The following is a 20,544-nucleotide window of genomic DNA, read 5'->3' as shown; positions in this document are numbered from 1 at the left end:
ACTGAAAACACTCGGGGGGCGTCCATCAGCATCTGTGAAGGAAACAAAATAAAAACAAGAAATGCTGGAACCACTCAGCAGGTCTGGCAGCATCTGTGGAAAGAGAAGCAGAGTTCACGTTACAGGTCAGTGACCCTTCATCGGAACAAAACATGTTAGTGCCTTAAGCTGTAACACTGCAGCAGAACTGTTCCAATTTCAGGCTTGCAGCGTCTACTGTCTGGTGATTTGTAATTAAATCAACTGAGCAAACTATTGTTTCCAGACAGTGATTCTGTTGGCCTGATGCAATTGGCCAGGAAGGATTAAAGCCAGTATGTCCAGTTTGATTGGTTAAGCTTATAAATGAGTGTAACCAATCCGTTGAGCACCTGCGGTGAATCACCGGTTTGTTTATAAAAAACAGTTTGTGGCACAGAGTGACCAGGAGAGTGGATAACAGGGCACAGAGTGACCAGGAGAGTGGATAACTGCACAGAGTGACCAGGAGTCTGGATAACAGTGCACAGAGTGACCAGGAGTCTGGATAACAGTGCACAGAGTGACCAGGAGAGTAGATAACTGCACAGAGTGACCAGGAGAGTGGATAACTGCACAGAGTGACCAGGAGTCTGGATAACAGTGCACAGAGTGACCAGGAGTCTGGATAACAGTGCACAGAGTGACCAGGAGTCTGGATAACAGTGCACAGAGTGACCAGGAGTCTGGATAACAGTGCACAGAGTGACCAGGAGTCTGGATAACAGTGCACAGAGTGACCAGGAGTCTGGATAACAGTGCACAGAGTGACCAGGAGTCTGGATAACATTGCACAGAGTGACCAGGGGTCTGGATAACATTGCACAGAGTGACCAGGAGAGTGGGTAACAGTGCACAGAGTGACCAGGAGAGTGGGTAACAGTGCACAAAGTGACCAGGAGTCTGGATAACAGTGCGGAGAGTGACCAGGAGTCTGGATAACAGTGCGGAGAGTGACCAGGAGTCTGGATAACAGTGCGGAGAGTGACCAGGAGACTGGATAACAGTGCGGAGAGTGACCAGGAGACTGGATAACAGTGCGGAGAGTGACCAGGAGACTGGATAACAGTGCGGAGAGTGACCAGGAGACTGGATAACAGTGCGGAGAGTGACCAGGAGACTGGATAACAGTGCGGAGAGTGACCAGGAGACTGAATAACAGTGCAGAGTGACCCGGAGACTGGATAACAGTGCGGAGAGTGACCAGGAGACTGAATAACATTCACGTAAATACAATGTCTAAATTTGTGGATGACACTAAATTTGGGGGTGCAGCTAATACTGTGAAAGATTGTGACAAATTACAAGAAGTGATTAATAAACTTGCAGAATGGATGATTAATTGGCAAATTAATTTCAATACAGATAAATGTGAGGTGGTGTGTTTTGGTAGGAACAATAAGGTGGCTTGGATAATAAATGTCTAAATGGGCTGGAGGAGCAGAGGAATCGAGGCCACAGAAACACAAATCACTAAAACTAGTAATGCAGATTAATAAGGCCTTTAAAAAAAAAACAAGAAAAACAAGCACTAGGTTTTATTCCTAGAGGGACAGAATTGAAAAACCAGGGAAGTCATGGTTAACTTGTATAGAACCTTGGTTGGACCACGATTGGAGCACAGTGAACAGTTTTGGTCTCGATATTATAAAAATATAAATGCACTGGAAGAGATGCAAAAAAGATTCACAAGGACAATAGTAGAACGGAGAGGTTTTAACTATCAGGACAGACTGAATAGGCTGGGGTTTTTTTCTCAAAAAGGGAAGGGTAAGAGGTGATCTGAGCGAGGTCTTTAGATCAATGAAAGGGTTTGATAGAGTTAACTGGAGATGTTTCCAGTTGTAGGGGATTCAAAAACGAGGGACCCTAAATATAAGAATGTCACTAATAAATCCAATACAGAATTCAGGAGAAACTCTTAGCCAATGAACAGCAAGAATGTGGAACTTGCCCCATAGGAAATAGTTGAGTCAAGTAACAAAGATGTACTTAAGGAGAAGCAAGATAAACACATAGGGGAGAGAGGAACAGATGGATATGCTGAGGGGGTTAGATGAAGAGGTGTGGGAGGAGACTTGTGTGGAGCATATAAACCAGCATCAAACAATCGGGCCGAATGGCTTCATTCTGAGCTGTAAACAGTAACTTGCCGTTCTACTATGTGACCAAAAATCAAGAGAATGTTGTAATGAGTGGCTGGTGGTCTGAACAATATTATACTGAGTGACCCAGTGGCTGGGCATCATTCTACTGAAGGAAAATGCAAAATACAGCGGATGCTGGAAATACTCGGCAGGTCAAGCGGCATCTGTGGAGAGAGGTAATGTTTCAGGTCTGTGACTTTTCATTGGAACTGCAAACAGTTAGAGATGAAGGAGGTTTTAAGAAGTACAGGGGGAGGAGGGGAGAGAGCAAAAGGGAAGGTGGGCAATAGAGTAGAAGGCAGGAGTGATTAAATGGCAAAAGCGATGATGGTGCACGGCAAAAGGAGATGGTAATGGGACAAGTAAAGAAACAGAACATGGGTCTTGAGAATGTGAAAAGCAGAATGACCAACAACCACAGCCATCTGAAAAAATGTTCAATGGAGGATTCCCTCCTCCGTGGTTAACAGGGCCCTCAACTGTCTCTGTTCCATTTCCTGCACTTCTGCTCCCACCCCTTCCCCTCCCTCCCAGAACAAGGTTTCCCGTGTCCTCACCTTCCACCCCACCAGTTTGCACATTCAACAGATCATCCTTCATCATTTCCACCATCTCTAGTATGATGCCATTACCAAACACATCTTCCCCTCCTCTTTCAGCATTCTGAAGGGACTGCTCCCTCCACGATACCCTGGTCCACTCCTCAGTCCATGAGAAGTGCAGCAGAGTATGCCAGGAGCAGCACCAGACATACCTAAAAATTAAATGCCAACCTGGTGAGGCTACAACACAGAACAACATGCATGATAAACAGCAGAAGCAGAATGTGATAAAACTAAGCGACCCCACAACCAATGGATCAGATCTGAGCTCTGCAGTCCTGCCACATCCTGTTGTGAACTTTGATGGACAATTAAACAACTAACAGGAGAAGGAGGCTCCACAAATATCCCCATCCTCAATGATGGGGGAGCCCAACACATCAGTGCAAAAGATAAGGCGGAAGCATTTGCAACAATCTTTAGCCAGCAGTGTCGAGTGGATGATCCAGCTCGGCTTCTTCCTTAGGTCCCCAGCATCACAGATACCAGTCTTCAACCAAGTCAGTTCACTCCGCATGATAACAAGAAATGGTTGAAGGCAATGCAGACTACAAAGACTATGGGCCCTCCTGGCTGTAGTACTGAAGTAGTGCTCCAGAACTAGCCGCTCCCCTAGACAAGCTGTTCCAGTACAGCTCCAACACTGGTATCTACCCGACAATGTGGAAAATTGCCCAGGTATGTCCTGTCTGCAAACAGCAGGACAAATCCAACCTGGCCAATTATTTCCCCATCAGTCTATTCTCAATCAGCAGCAATGTGATAGAAGATGCCATTGACAGTTCCAACAAACGGCACTTACACAGCAATAACCTGCTCACCGATGCTCAGTTTGGGTTCTGCCATGGCCACTCAGCTCCTGAACTCATTACAGCCTTGGTCCAAACATGGACAAAAAAGCTGAACTCAAGAGATGAGGTGAGATGACTACCCTTGACATCAAGGTAGCATTTGACCAAGGGAGCCCGAGCAAAACTGGAGTTAACAGGAATCAGGGGGAAAACTCTCCACTGGTTGGAGTCATACCTAGCACGAAGAAAGATGGTTGTGGTTGTTGGAGACCAAATACATAGAAACATAGAAAACAGGAACAGGAGTAGGCCATTCGGCCCATCGGGCCTGCTCCACCATTCAAAATAGATCATGGCTGATCATCTAATTCAGTACCCTGTTCCCGCTTTCTCCCCATATCCCTTGATCCCTTTGGCATTGAGAAATATATCTATCTCCTTCTTGAATATATTTAATGACTTGGCTTCCACTGCCTTCTGCCGTAGAAAATTCCATAGGATCACCACCCTGAATGAAGATATTTCTCCTCATCTCGGTTCTAAATGACATACCCTGTATCCTGAGACTGTAGCCCCTGGTTCTGGATTCCCCAGCCATTGGGAACATCCTCCCTGCACCTAGCCTGTCTAGTCCTGTTAGAATTTTATAGGTTTCTATGAGATCCCCTCTCATTCTTCTAAACTCTAGTGAATATAGGCCTAGTCAACCCAATCTCTCCTCATGCATCAATCCTGCCATCCCAGGAATCAGCCCAGTAAATCTTCTTTGCACTCCCTCCATGGCAAGAACATCCTTCCTCAGATAAGGAGACCAAAACTCTACACAATACTCCCTGTTTAACTGCAGTAAGACCTCCTTGCTCCTGTACTCAAATCCTCTTGCAATGAAGGCCAACATACCATTCACCTTCCTAATTGCTTGCTGCACCTGAATGCTTGCTTTCAGCACCCAGGACATTGCTGGAGGCCCAACCGTCTTCAGTTGCTTCATCAATGACCTTCCCTCCATCATAAGGTCAAAAATGGGGATGTTCGCTGATGATTGACGTGTTCAGTACCATTCGTGACTACTCAGATGCTGAAGCAATCCGTGTCCATATGCAGCAAGACCTGGACAACATTCAGGCTTGGGCTAATAAGTGGCAAGTAACATTCGTGCCAAACAAGTGCCAGGCAATACCATCTCCAACAAGAGAGAATCAAATCATCTTCCCTTGACATTCAATGGCATTACTATCGCTGATCCCTGACCGTCAACATCTTGGGGTTTATCAGAAACTTAACTGAACCAGCCACATTAAATACTGTGGCTACAAGTTCAAGTCAGAGGCTGGGAATTCTGTGGCAAGTAACTCTCCTCCTGACTCCCCAAAACCTGTGCAGTATCTACAAGGCACAAGTCAGGAATGTGATGGAATACTCTCCATTTGCCTGGATGGGTGCAGCTCCAACACTCAAGAAGCTCGATACCATCCAGGACAAAGTGACCCACTTGATCGGCATCCCATCCACAACCTCAAACATTCACTCCCTCCACCACCAGCGCACCGTGCCAGCAGTTTGTACCATCTACAAGATGCATAGCAGCAACTCATCAACAGCATCTTCCAAACCCACAAACTCTACCACCTAGAAGGACAAGGGAAGCAGGCACATGGGAACACCACCACCTGCAAGTTCCTCTCCAAGTCATACACCATCTTGACTTGGAACTATATTACTGTTCCTTTACTGTTGCTGAGTCAAAATCCTGGAACTCCCTCCCGAACAGTGGAGTATACCTATACCACTGTGGACTGCAGCAGTTCAAGAAGGTGGCTTACCACCATCTTTTGAAGGGCAATTAGGGATCGACAATAAATGCTGGCCTTGCCAGTGTCATCCACATCCCAAGAACGAATTAAATAAAGTCAGCCCCAACACCCCTCCCTTTCCTAAGGCACCTTTCCATCCAAGCACAGGAGACACAACACCTGCCCTTTTACCTCTTGTCTCCTCACCATCCAAGACTCCTTCCAGGTGAGAGAGCGATTTAACATGTACTTTTTACAATTTAGTGTATTGTGTTTGCTGCTCACAATCTCTCTCCGCTACAGTGGGGAGACCAAAGCAGCTCGGGTGACTGCCTTGTGGCACACCTCTGTTCAGTCTGCAAGTGACCCCGAGCTTCTGGTTGCCAGTCATTTTAATTCTCTGCTCCATCCCTCTCTGACCCTGGCCTCCTACACTGTTCCAATGAAGCTCAACATAAGTTTGAGGAACAATATCTCTTTCGACTGGGTATTTTACAGTTTCTGGACTCAACATTGAGTTCAACAATTTCAGATCATAACCTCTGCCCTCATTTTTCCCAGTGACAGGTATTGGTAATGATTCTGCTATTGCCATTTACGTCTCCTCTAGAGCCATATTTTGTTCCTTGACCTGTTCCAGTACCATCTCATTTGGCCTTGCACCATGAAACCTTGTGTCATTGAATCTTTCCTGCCTTCCACATTATCAGAGACCTTCCCTTTTGTTTTTCTTCCCACCTTCCCCGTCACTTGCTCAAAACCTGTTAGATTTCCAACTTAATTAAAAGCAAAATACTGCGGATGCTGGAAATCTGAAATAAAAACAAGAAATGCTGGAACCACTCAGCAGGTCTGGCAGCATCTGTGGAAAGAGAAGCAGAGTTAACGTTTCGGGTCAGTGACCCTTCTTCGGAATTTCCAACTTCCCCGTTCTGATGAAAGGTCATCGACCTGAAATGTTAACTGTTTCTCTCTCCACTGATACTGCCTGAGAAATCCCAGCATTTTCTGCTCCTAGGACTGGGCAACCTGGTCTGAGATTGAGCAAAGTGACCATTGAGTGAGCGGGAGACTAGACAACCTTGTACTGAGTGACCAGGATAATATGATCAATATTGTCCTGCAGGTCGCCGGTGGGAAGGAGCTCTTCATACAATCTATTAATATCGGAACTGGTGAAATCTGTAGCTGCTTTAGAAAGTGATCTGGTGACAAGTGGCTCTAGAACAGAAGTGGATGCAGAGAGGCTGGTTGGGGATGCAGCTTCTGGGATTGTCTGTGAGTTGTGCAAGCTTCCAGACACCAGATCGATTCTCTGCTGCTCAGTAACCGATATTTTCTTCCTGTTTTGCAGATTGACAGCGACTCTTCCAGCGAGGCCGTTCAGTCAAGGGGCCAGTTTATTTCTTCCTCCTGGTCTCCTCCTCCTACCCCACAGTCCAGCTTTGAAGGACCATGTTTTATCTTAACGTCCTGACCCCCGAGCGCATCCCTGAGTTCTTCATTCCGCCCAAATTCAGCCGCCAGCGCAAGCCCGGGACCTCGAGTGTGAGCAGAGCCGCAGGGGAGGGTGGACCCGCACACCCCGGGAGCTGGGCCCGCTTGGGGCAGGAGCTGGCCGGCCCCACGGATGGGGAGAGCACGGACTGGGATCCCAAGTCCCGGGCGGCGCTGTCACTGCCCCACTTGGCCCGGGCTCGGACCCCGTACGGCTTCTGCCGGCTGCTGGAAAGCCCGCACACCCGGCGCAAGGAGTCGCTCTTCCACAGCCGGCCAGACCCCATCGGGGTGCCCTTCCCCGGGGCTCTCCCGGCCCTCTCCCTCCCGGGGATGGTGCCCCTGGGGCAGTGCCTAGCCAAGGAGAGCACCGCCACTCTGGGGGCCAGTGGCATCCTCCGCCTCCGGGCGGACTATTGCAGCGAGAGGCAGCGGCTGCGGCTCCGGCTGCTCAGCCTAGAGGGGATGTACGAGCAATACAGCGACTGCCAGGCTATCGGCTGCTGCTTGTCCCTGCAGCTGGAACCCGGCAAAGGGCAGAAGCAGCGCAGCGCCCTGATCCGCAGAAGCAGGAACCCCATCTTCAACCAGGACTTCGATTTCCACGGAATCAGCTGGCAGCAGCTCCACTGCACGTTTTTAAAAATCAAAGTAATTAACAAAGTCTCCCGCATGAAAAGGGACGCTGTTTTGGGGGTTTGCCAGCTGTGTTTAGCCAGTGTTCTGCCTCTGTAGTGGCAACATTAAAATGTATCTATTTCTGCTTTCTATAATGCTTTTTTATTAAAACATTTTTAACATAACAGAACAATTCTGGAGGAAGTCTGCATTTGCTTCATTGGGATGTGACGGTTAAACCACAAACTCGAAGCCTGGGCTCAGATGAACGGAGCGGGGAGACAGTGGAGAGGGATTGATACAGGGAGGGGAATAGGGATTGACACAGAGAGAGGATAGGGATTGATCCAGAGACAGGATAGGAATTCATAGACTGAGAGGATAGAGATTGACACAGAGAGAGGATAGGGATTGACACAGAGAGAGGATAGGGATTGATACAGAGAGAGGATAGGGATTGATAGAGAGAGGCGTTTCGGGATTGACACAGAGAGGATAGAGATTGATACAGAGAGAGGATGGGGATTGATACAGAGAGAGGATAGGGATTGACAGAGAGAGATAGGGATTGACACAGAGCGTGGATAGAGATTGATACAGAGAGAGGATAGGGATTGATAAAGAGAGAGGATAGGGATTGACACAGAGAGAGGATAGGGATTGATAAAGAGAGAGGATAGGGATTGACACAGAGAGAGTTTAGGGATTGATACAGAGAGAGGATAAGGACTGATAGAGAGAGAGGATAGGGATTGAGAGAGAGAGGATAGGGATTGATACAGAGAGAGGATAGGAATTCACAAACTGAGAGGATAGAGATTGACTCAGAGAGAGAATAGAGATTGATAACAGAGAGAGGGGAATAGGGAATGACAAAGAGAGAGAGATAGGGATTGACACAGAGCATGGATAGATACAGAGAGAGGATAGGGATTGAGACAGAAAGAGTAGTGGGATTGATAGAGAGGAGAGGGATTGACAATAAGAGAGCTTAGGGATTGATACAGAGAGAGGATCGGGATTGACACAGAGAGAGGGTAGGGATTGACACAGAGAGAGGAGTGGGATTGAGAGAGAGGAGAGGGATTGACATTGAGTGAGTTTGGGGATTGATACAGAGAGAGCATAGGGATTGATACAAACAGAGGATTATGGATTGACACAAAGAGAGGATAGGGACTGTGACAGAGAAAGGATAGGGATTGACACAGCGTGGATAGAGATTGTTACAGAGAGAGGATAGGGATTGATACAGAGAAAGGATAGGGATTGATACAGAGAGAGGAAAGGGATTGACACACAGAGTAGTGGGATTGATAGAGAGGAGAGGGATTGACACTAAGAGAGTTTAGGGATTGATGCAGAGAGAGGATAGGGATTGACAGAGAGAGAGTAGTGGGATTGATAGAGAGGAGAGGGATTGATTGAGAGGAGAGGGATTGACACAGAGAGAGGATAGGGAATGATATAGAGAGGAGAGGGATTGATACAGAGAGAGGATAGGGATTGACAGAGAGAAAGTAGTGGGATTGATAGAGAGGAGAGGGATTGACAATAAGAGAGTTTAGGGATTGATACAGAGAGAGGATCGGGATTGACACAGAGAGGAGAGGGATTAACACAGAGAGAGGAGAGGGATTAACACTAAGGGAGTTTGGTGATTGATACAGAGAGAGGATAGGGACAGAGACAGAGAGAGGATAGGGATTGATACAGAGAGAGGATAGAGATTGATACAGAGAGAGGATAGGAATCTATACAGAATGAGGATAGGGACAGACACAGAGAGAGGCCAGGGTTTGATACAGAGAGATGATAGGGACTGACATAGAGAGGGGATAGGGATTGCAATGGAGAGACGATAGGGACTGACACAGAGAGAGGATAGGGATTGACAGAGAGAGAGGATAGGGATAGACACCGAGATAGAGGAATAGGGATAGACACCGAGATAGAGGAATAGGGATTGATGCTAAAAGAGTTTAGGGATTGATACAGAGAGAGGATAAGGGCTGACACAGAGAGATGATAGAGATTGACAGAGAGAGAGGATATGGATTGACACAGAGAGTGGACAGTGATTGATACAGAGAGAGGAGAGGGATTGACACAGAGAGTGGATAGGGATTGACACAGAGAGAGGAGAGGGATTTACAGAGAGAGGAGAACAGGGATTGACACAGAGAGAGGATAGGGTTTGACACAGAGAGAGGATAGGGATTGACACGGAGAGTGGATAGGGATAGACACAGAGAGAGGATAGGGATTGACATTGAGTGAGGAGAGGGAATGACACAGAGAGTGGATCCGGATTGACACCGAGAGAGGATAGGGATTGACACAGAGAGTGGATAGGGATTGATACAGAGAGAGGATAGGGATTGAGAGAGAGAGGATAGGGATTGATACAGAGAGAGGATAGGGATTGATAACAGAGAGAGGGGAATAGGGAATGGCACAGAAAGAGGGATAGGGATTGACACAGAGCGTGGATAGATACAGAGAGAGGATAGGGATTGACAGATAGAGGATAGGGATTGATACAGAGAGAGGATAGGGATTGATAAAGAGAGAGAATAGGGATTGAGACAGAAAGAGTAGGGGGATTGATAGAGAGGAGAGGGATTGACAATAAGAGAGCTTAGCGATTGATACAGAGAGAGGGTAGGGATTGACAGAGAGAGAGCAGTGGGATTGAGAGAGAGGAGAGGGATTGACACTGAGAGAGGCCAGGGTTTGACACAGAGAGATGATAGGGACAGACACAGAGAGGGGATAGGATTGACACAGAGAGAGGATAGGGACTGACACAGAGAAAGGATAGGGATTGCTACGGAGAGAGGTTAGGGACTGACACAGAGAGAGGATAGGGATAGACACCGAGATAGAGGAATAGGGATTGATGCTAAGAGAGTTTAAGGATTGATACAGAGAGAGGATAAGGACTGACACAGAGAGATGATAGAGATTGATGGAGAGACGATACGGATTGACACAGAGAGTGGATAGGGATTGAGACAGAGAGAGGAGAGGGATTGACACAGAGAGAGGAGAGGGATTGCAACGGAGAGAGGATAGGGACTGACACAGAGAGAGGATAGGGATGGCAACGGAGAGAGGATAGGGACTGACACAGAAAGAGGATAGGGATTGACAGAGAGAGAGGATAGGGATAGACACCGAGATAGAGGAATAGGGATTGATGCTAAAAGAGTTTAGGGATTGATACAGGGAGAGGATAAGGACTGACACAGAGAGATGATAGAGATTGACAGAGAGAGAGGATATGGATTGACACAGAGAGTGGATAATGATTGATACAGAGAGAGGAGAGGGATTGACACAGAGAGGAGAGGGATTGATCCAGAGAGGATAAGGATTGGTACAAAGAGAGGATAGGGATTGATAGAGAGGAGAGGGATTGATACAGAGAGAGATAGGGATCGACACAGAGAGAGGAGAGGGATTGATACAGAGAGAGGAGAATAGGGATTGACAGAGAGAGATGATAGGGATAGACACAGAGAGAGGAGGGGGATTGACACAGAGAGTGGATGGGGAATTGACACCGAGAGAGGATAGGGATTGATACAGAGAGTGGATAGGGATTGACAGAGAGAGGATGGGGATTGACACAGAGAGAGGAGAACAGGGATTGACACAGAGAGATGATAGGGATTGACACAGAGAGTGGGTAGGGATTGACACAGAGAGAGGATAGGGATTGATACAGAGAGAGGAGAACAGGGATGGACACAGAGAGAGGATAGGGATTGACACAGAGAGAGGATAGGGATTGACACAGAGTGTGGATAGGGATAGATACAGAGAGAGGATAGGGATTGACATCGAGTGAGGAGAGGGAATGACACAGAGTGTGGATCCGGATTGACACCGAGAGAGGATAGGGATTGACACAGAGAGTGGATAAGGATTGATACAGAGAGAGGATAGGGATTGAGAGAGAGAGGATAGGGATTGATACAGAGACAGGATAAGAATTCACAGACTGAGAGGACAGAGATCGACACAGAGCGAGGATAGCGATTGATAACAGAGAGAGGGGAATAGGGAATGACACAGAGAGAGAGATAGGGATTGACACAGAGCGTGGATCGATACAAAGAGAGGATAGGGATTGATAAAGGGAGAGGATAGGGATTGATACAGAAAGAGTAGTGGGATTGATAGAGAGGAGAGGGATTGACAATAAGAGACCTTAGGGATTGATACAGAGAGAGGATCGGGATTGACACAGAGAGAGGGTAGGGATTGACACAGAGAGAGGAGAGGGAATGACACAGAGAGAGGCCAGGGTTTGACACAGAGAGATGATAGGGACTGACACATAGAGGGGATCGGATTGACACAGAGAGAGGATAGGGACTGACACAGAGAGAGGATAGGGATTGCTACGGAGAGAGGATAGGGACTGACACAGAGAGCGGATAGGGATTGACAGAGAGAGAGGATAGGGATAGACACCGAGATAGAGGAATAGGGATTGATGCTAAGAGAGTGAAGGGATTGATACAGAGAGAGGATAGGGACTGACACAGAGAGAGGCCTGTGTTTGACACAGAGAGAGGATAGGGATTGACACAGAGAGAGGATACGGATTGACACAGAGAGAGGATAGGGATTGACAGAGAGAGAAGACAGGGATTGACACTGAGACGGAATAGGGAATGACACCGAGATAGAGGAATAGGGATTGACGCTAAGTGCGTTTAGGGATTGATACAGAGAGAGGATAAGGACTGACACAGATAGAGGATAGAGATTGATACAGAGAGAGGAGGGGGATTGAGAGAGAGAGAGGATAGGTATTGAAACAGAGAGAGGATAGGGATTGACACTAAGAAAGTTTAGGGATTGATAAAGAGAGAGGATAGGGATTGAACCAAGAGAGAATAGGGATTGACACAAAGAGAGGATTATGGATTGAAACAAAGAGCAGATAGGCACTGAGACAGAGAGAGGAGAGGGATTGATATGGAAAGATAATAGGGACTGACAGAGAGAGATGAAAGGGAATGACACAGAGAGAGGCCAGGGTTTGACACGGACAGAGGATAGGGATTTATACAGAGAGAGGATAGGGATTGACACGAAGAGAATTTAAGGATTGCTACAGAGAGAGGACAGAATTTACACAGAGATAGTAGTGGGATTCATAGCGAGGACAGTGATTGACACTAAGAGCGTTTGGGATTGATACAGAGAGAGGATAGTGATTGACACAAAGAGAGAAAAGGGATTGACACAAAGAGAGAATAGGCACTGTGACAGAGAGAGGATAGGGATTGATACAAAGAGAGGATAGGGATTGATACAGTAAGAGGATAGGGATTGCTACAGAGAGAGGATACGGACTGACACAGAGAGAGGATAGGGACTGACACAGAGAGAGGCCAACGTTTGACACAGAGAGAGGATAGGGACTGACACAGAGAGAGGATAGGGATTGGCACAGAGAGAGGATATGGATTGACAGAGAGAGAGGATAGGGATTGACAATAAGAGAGTTTAGGGATTGATACAGAGAGAGGATCGGGATTGACACAGAGAGAGGGTAGGGATTGACACAGAGAGAGGAGAGGGATTGATACAGAGAGAGGATAGGAATTGATACAGAATGAGGACAGGGACAGACACAGAGAGAGGCCAGGGTTTGACACAGAGAGATGATAGGGACTGACATAGAGAGGGGATAGGATTGACACAGAGAGAGGATTGGGACTGACACAGAGAGAGGATAGGGATTGCAATGGAGAGAGGATAGGGACTGACACAGACAGAGGATAGGGATTGACAGAGAGAGAGGATAGGGATAGACACCGAGATAGAGGAATAGGGATTGATGCTAAAAGAGTTTAGGGATTGATACAGAGAGAGGATAAGGACTGACACAGAGAGATGATAGAGATTGACAGAGAGAGAGGAGATGGATTTACAGAGAGAGGAGAACAGGGATTGACACAGAGAGAGGATAGGGATTGACACAGAGAGTGGATAGTGATTGATACAGTGAGAGGATAGGGAATGACACAGAGAGTGGATAGGGATTGACACAGAGAGAGGAGAGGGATTTACAGAGAGAAGAGAACAGGGATTGACACAGAGAGAGGATAGGGATTGACACAGAAAGAGGATAGGGATTGACACAGAGAGTGGATAGGGATAGACACAGAGAGAGGACAGGGATTGACATCGAGTGAGGAGAGGGAATGACACAGAGAGTGGATCCGGATTGACACCGAGAGAGGATAGGGATTGACACAGAGAGTGGATAGGGATTGATTCAGAGAGAGGATAGGAATTCACAGACTGAGAGGATAGAGATTGACACAGAGAGAGGATAGGGATTGATACAAAGAGAGTATAGGGATTGATACAGTAAGAGGATAGGGATTGCTACAGTGAGAGGATAGGGACTGACACAGAGAGAGGCCAACGTTTGACACAGAGAGAGGATAGGGTTTGGCACAGAGAGAGGATATGGATTGACAGAGAGAGAGGATAGGGATTGACACAGCGACAGGATAGGCAATGACACCGAGATAGAGGAATAGGGATTGACGCTAAGTGAGTTTAGGCATTGATACAGAGAGAGGATAGGGACTGACACAGAGAGAGGCGAGGGATTGACAGAGAGAGAGGATAGGGATTGATACAGAGAGAGGATAGGGATTGACAGAGAGAGTGAATAGGGATTGACACAGCGAGAGGATAGGGATTGACACAGTAAGAGGATAGGGATTGATACAGAGAGACGATAGGGATTGACACAGAGAGTCGTGGGATTGATAGAGAGGAGAGGGATTGACAGAGAGAGTAGTGGGATTGATGGAGAGGAGATGGATTGACACTAAGAGAGTTTAGGATTCATACAGAGAGAGGATAGGGATTGATATGGAGAGAGGATTGGCATTGACACAGAGAGAGGATAGGGATTGACACAGAGAGAGTATAGGGCTTCACACAGAGAGGGTAGTAGGATTAATAGAGAGGAGAGGGATTGACACTAAGAGAGTTTAGGGATGGATAAAGAGAAAGGATAGGGATTGACACCAAGAGAGAATAGGGATTGACAAAAAGAGAGGATTATGGATTGACACAGAGAGAGGATAGGCTCTTAGACAGAGAGAGGAGAGGGAATGATACGGAGAGAGGATAGGGACTGACGCAGAGAGATGATAGGGAATGACACAGAGAGAGGCCAGGGTTTGGCACAGAGAGAGGATCGGGATTGACACAGAGATTGTTGTGGGATTGATACCGAGGAGAGTTATTGACACTAAGAGAGTTTGGGATTGATACCAAGAGAGAGTAGTGATTGACACAAAGACAGAAAAGGAATTGACACCAAGAGAGGATAGGCACTGAGAGAGAGAGAGGATAGGGATTGATACAAGGAGAGTATAGGGATTGATACAGTAAGTGGATAAGGATTGCTACAGAGAGACGATAGGGACTGACACAGAGAGAGGATAGGGATTGACTCAGAGAGAGGGTATGGATTGACAGAGAGAGAGGTTAGGGATTGACACTGAGACAGAATAGGGAATGACACCAAAATAGAGGAATAGGGATTGACGCTAAGAGAGTTTAGGGATTGATACAGAGAGAGGATAAGGACTCACACAGATAGAGGATAGATATTGATACAGAGAGAGGAGAGGGCTTGACATAGAGAAAGGATAGGGATTGATACAGAGAGAGGATAGGGATTGACAGAGAGGGAGGATAGGGATTGACACAGCGAGAGGATAGGGATTCATAGAGAGGATAGGGATTGACACAGTAAGAGGTTAGGGTTTGATACAGAGAGAGGATAGGGATCGACACAGAGCGAGTAGTGGGATTGATAGAGAGGAAAGAGATTGACACAGAGAGAGTAGTGGAATTGATAGAGATGAGAGGAATTGACACGAAAAGAGTTTAGGGATTGATACAGAAAGAGGATAGGGATTGATCTAGAGAGAGGATAGAGATTGTCACAGAGAGAGGATATGGATTGACTCAGAGAGATGATAGGGATTGACACAGAGAGAGTAGTGGGTTTGATAGAGAGGAGAGATTTTGACAGTAAGAGAGTTTAGGGATTGATACAGAGAGAGGATAGGGATTGACACAAAGAGAGAATAGGGATTGATACAAAGAGAGGATTATGGATTGAAACAAAGAGAGGATAGGCACTGAGACAGAGATAGTATCGGGATTGATACTGACATAGGATAGGGATTAATACAGAGAGAGGATTGGGACTGACACAGAGAGAGGGTAGGGACTGACACAGAGAGAGGATAGGGATTGATAAAGGGAGAGGATAGGGATTGATAGAGAGAGAGGATCGGGATTGATACAGAGAGAGGATAGGGATTGACACAGAGAGGGTAGTGGGATCGACACAGAGAGTGGATAGGAATTGATACAGAGAGAGGATAGGGATTAACAGAGAGAGGATCGGGATTGATACAGAGAGCGGATAGGGATTGACAGAGAGAGTGGATAGGGATTGATACAGAGAGAGGATAGGGATTGACAGAGAGAGGATAGGGATTGATACAGACAGAGAGAGAAGATAGGGATTGACACAGGGAGAGTACTGGGACTCAAAGAGAGGAAAGGGATTGACACTATGAGAGTTTAGGGATTGATACAGAGAGCGGATAGGGATTTATACAGAGAGAGAATAGGGATTGATACAGAGAGAGGATAGGGTTTGATACAGAGAGAGGATAGGCATTGACACAGCGAGAGTAGTGGGATTGATAGAGTGGATAGGGATTGACACTAAGAGAGTTTAAGGATTGATACAGAGAGAGGGTAGGGATTGATACAGAGAGAGGACAGAATTGACACAGAGATTGTAGTGGGATTGATAGTGAGGAGAGTGATTGACACTAAGAGAGTTTGGGATTGATACAGAGAGAGGATAGTGATTGACACAAAGAGAGAAAAGGGATTGACACAAAGAGAGGATAGGCACTGAGACAGAGAGAGGATAGGGATTGATACAAAGAGAGGATAGGGATTGATACAGTAAGAGGATAGGAATTGTTACAGAGAGTGGATATGGACTGACGCAGAGAGAGGCCAGGGTTTGACACAGAGAGAGGATAGGGATTGACACAGAGAGTGGAGAGGGATTGATTCAGAGAGAGGATAGGAATTCACAGACTGAGAGGATAGAGATTGACACAGAGAGAGGATAGGGATTGATACAAAGAGAGTATGGGGATTGATACAGTAAGAGGATAGGGATTGCTACAGTGAGAGGATAGGGACTGACACAGAGAGAGGCCAACGTTTGACACAGAGAGAGGATAGGGTTTGGCACAGAGAGAGGATATGGATTGACAGAGAGAGAGGATAGGGATTGACACAGCGACAGGATAGGCAATGACACCGAGATAGAGGAATAGGGATTGACGCTAAGTGAGTTTAGGCATTGATACAGAGAGAGGATAGGGACTGACACAGAGAGAGGCGAGGGATTGACAGAGAGAGAGGATAGGGATTGATACAGAGAGAGGATAGGGATTGACAGAGAGAGTGAATAGGGATTGACACAGCGAGAGGATAGGGATTGACACAGTAAGAGGATAGGGATTGATACAGAGAGACGATAGGGATTGACACAGAGAGAGTCATGGGATTGATAGAGAGGACAGTGATTGACACTAAGAGCGTTTGGGATTATTACAGAGAGAGGACAGTGATTGACACAAAGAGAGAAAAGGGATTGACACAAAGAGAGGATAGGCACTGTGACAGAGAGAGGATAGGGATTGATACAAAGAGAGGATCGGGATTGATACAGTAAGAGGATAGGGATTGCTGCAGAGAGAGGATACGGACTGACACAGAGAGAGGATAGGGTTTGACACAGAGAGAGTACAGGGCTTCACACATTGAGAGTAGTGGGATTAATAGAGAGGAGAGGGATTGACACTAAGAAAGATTAGGGATTGATAAAGAGAGAGGATAGGGATTGACACCAAGAGAGAATAGGGATTGACACAAAGAGAGGATAGGCACTGTGACAGAGAGAGGATAGGGATTGATACAAAGAGAGGATAGGGATTGATACAGTAAGAGGGTAGGGATTGCTGCAGAGAGAGGATACGGACTGACACAGAGAGAGGATAGGGTTTGACACAGAGAGAGTACAGGGCTTCTCACAGAGAGAGTAATGGGATTAATAGAGAGGAGAGGGATTGACACTAAGAAAGTTTAGGGATTGATAAAGAGAGAGGATAGGGATTGAACCAAGAGAGAATAGGGATTGACACAAAGAGAGGATTATGGATTGAAACAAAGAGCAGATAGGTACTGAGACAGAGAGAGGAGAGGGTTTTGATATGGAAAGATAATAGGGACTGACAGAGAGAGATGAAAGGGAATGACACAGAGAGAGGCCAGGGTTTGACACGGACAGAGGATAGGGATTGATACAGAGAGAGGATAGGGATTGACACAGAGTTGTTGGATTGATAGAGAGGATAGAAATTGACACGAAGAGAATTTAAGGATTGCTACAGAGAGAGGACAGAATTTACACAGAGATAGTAGTGGGATTCATAGCGAGGACAGTGATTGACACTAAGAGCGTTTGGGATTGATACAGAGAGAGGATAGTGATTGACACAAAGAGAGAAAAGGGATTGACACAAAGAGAGAATAGGCACTGTGACAGAGAGAGGATAGGGATTGATACAAAGAGAGGATAGGGATTGATACAGTAAGAGGATAGGGATTGCTACAGAGAGAGGATACGGACTGACACAGAGAGAGGATAGGGACTGACACAGAGAGAGGCCAACGTTTGACACAGAGAGAGGATAGGGACTGACACAGAGAGAGGATAGGGATTGGCACAGAGAGAGGATATGGATTGACAGAGAGAGAGGATAGGGATTGACACAGCGACAGGATAGGGAATGACACCGAGATAGAGGAACAGGGATTGACGCTAAGTGAGTTTAGGCATTGATACAGAGAGAGGATAGGGACGGACACAGAGAGAGGTGAGGGATTGACAGAGAGAGAGGATAGGGATTGATACAGAGAGAGGATAGGGATTGACAGAGAGAGAGGATAGGGATTGATACAGAGAGAGGATAGGGATTGACAGAGAGAGAGGATAGGGATTGACACAGCGAGAGGATAGGGATTGACACAGTAAGAGGATAGGGATTGATACAGAGAGACGATAGGGATTGACACAGAGAGTCGTGGGATTGATAGAGAGGAGAGGGATTGACAGAGAGAGTAGTGGGATTGATGGAGAGGAGATGGATTGACACTAAGAGAGTTTAGGATTCATACAGAGAGAGGATAGGGATTGATATGGAGAGAGGATTGGCATTGACACAGAGAGAGGATAGGGATTGACACAGAGAGAGTATAGGGCTTCACACAGAGAGGGTAGTAGGATTAATAGAGAGGAGAGGGATTGACACTAAGAGAGTTTAGGGATGGATAAAGAGAAAGGATAGGGATTGACACCAAGAGAGAATAGGGATTGACAAAAAGAGAGGATTATGGATTGACACAGAGAGAGGATAGGCTCTTAGACAGAGAGAGGAGAGGGAATGATACGGAGAGAGGATAGGGACTGACGCAGAGAGATGATAGGGAATGACACAGAGAGAGGCCAGGGTTTGGCACAGAGAGAGGATCGGGATTGACACAGAGATTGTTGTGGGATTGATACCGAGGAGAGTTATTGACACTAAGAGAGTTTGGGATTGATACCAAGAGAGAGTAGTGATTGACACAAAGACAGAAAAGGAATTGACACCAAGAGAGGATAGGCACTGAGAGAGAGAGAGGATAGGGATTGATACAAGGAGAGTATAGGGATTGATACAGTAAGTGGATAAGGATTGCTACAGAGAGACGATAGGGACTGACACAGAGAGAGGATAGGGATTGACTCAGAGAGAGGGTATGGATTGACAGAGAGAGAGGTTAGGGATTGACACTGAGACAGAATAGGGAATGACACCAAAATAGAGGAATAGGGATTGACGCTAAGAGAGTTTAGGGATTGATACAGAGAGAGGATAAGGACTCACACAGATAGAGGATAGATATTGATACAGAGAGAGGAGAGGGCTTGACATAGAGAAAGGATAGGGATTGATACAGAGAGAGGATAGGGATTGACAGAGAGGGAGGATAGGGATTGACACAGCGAGAGGATAGGGATTCATAGAGAGGATAGGGATTGACACAGTAAGAGGTTAGGGTTTGATACAGAGAGAGGATAGGGATCGACACAGAGCGAGTAGTGGGATTGATAGAGAGGAAAGAGATTGACACAGAGAGAGTAGTGGAATTGATAGAGATGAGAGGAATTGACACGAAAAGAGTTTAGGGATTGATACAGAAAGAGGATAGGGATTGATCTAGAGAGAGGATAGAGATTGTCACAGAGAGAGGATATGGATTGACTCAGAGAGATGATAGGGATTGACACAGAGAGAGTAGTGGGTTTGATAGAGAGGAGAGATTTTGACAGTAAGAGAGTTTAGGGATTGATACAGAGAGAGGATAGGGATTGACACAAAGAGAGAATAGGGATTGATACAAAGAGAGGATTATGGATTGAAACAAAGAGAGGATAGGCACTGAGACAGAGATAGTATCGGGATTGATACTGACATAGGATAGGGATTAATACAGAGAGAGGATTGGGACTGACACAGAGAGAGGATCGGGAATGACACAGAGAAAGGCCAAGCTTTGACACAGAGAGAGGGTAGGGACTGACACAGAGAGAGGATAGGGATTGATAAAGGGAGAGGATAGGGATTGATAGAGAGAGAGGATCGGGATTGATACAGAGAGAGGATAGGGATTGACACAGAGAGGGTAGTGGGATCGACACAGAGAGTGGATAGGAATTGATACAGAGAGAGGATAGGGATTAACAGAGAGAGGATCGGGATTGATACAGAGAGCGGATAGGGATTGACAGAGAGAGTGGATAGGGATTGATACAGAGAGAGGATAGGGATTGACAGAGAGAGGATAGGGATTGATACAGACAGAGAGAGAAGAT

At 46.4% G+C, this 20,544-nt stretch overlaps 1 protein-coding gene across 2 annotated transcripts; it reads left to right on the top strand.

The window, feature by feature from the left end:
• The first annotated feature begins 402 nt into the window (after positions 1-402).
• On the top strand, positions 403-7,608 carry c2cd4a (C2 calcium dependent domain containing 4A). Of its 2 annotated transcripts, none has more exons than XM_068015112.1 (2): positions 403-1,244; positions 6,706-7,608. In XM_068015112.1, the coding sequence occupies exon 2, from the start codon at positions 6,807-6,809 to the stop codon at positions 7,581-7,583; it is 777 nt and encodes a 258-aa protein (XP_067871213.1). In that variant the 5' UTR covers positions 403-1,244; positions 6,706-6,806; the 3' UTR covers positions 7,584-7,608. The 2 variants fall into 2 exon arrangements, with proteins under 2 accessions (XP_067871213.1, XP_067871214.1); XM_068015113.1 differs by lacking the exon at positions 403-1,244 and adding an exon at positions 5,500-5,577.
• The last annotated feature ends 12,936 nt before the right edge of the window (positions 7,609-20,544 follow it).

This window comes from Heterodontus francisci, chromosome 35, assembly GCF_036365525.1.
Source record: "Heterodontus francisci isolate sHetFra1 chromosome 35, sHetFra1.hap1, whole genome shotgun sequence".
NCBI classification, from domain to species: Eukaryota; Metazoa; Chordata; class Chondrichthyes; order Heterodontiformes; family Heterodontidae; genus Heterodontus; species Heterodontus francisci.
This window is presented reverse-complemented; position numbering and strand designations above follow the sequence as displayed.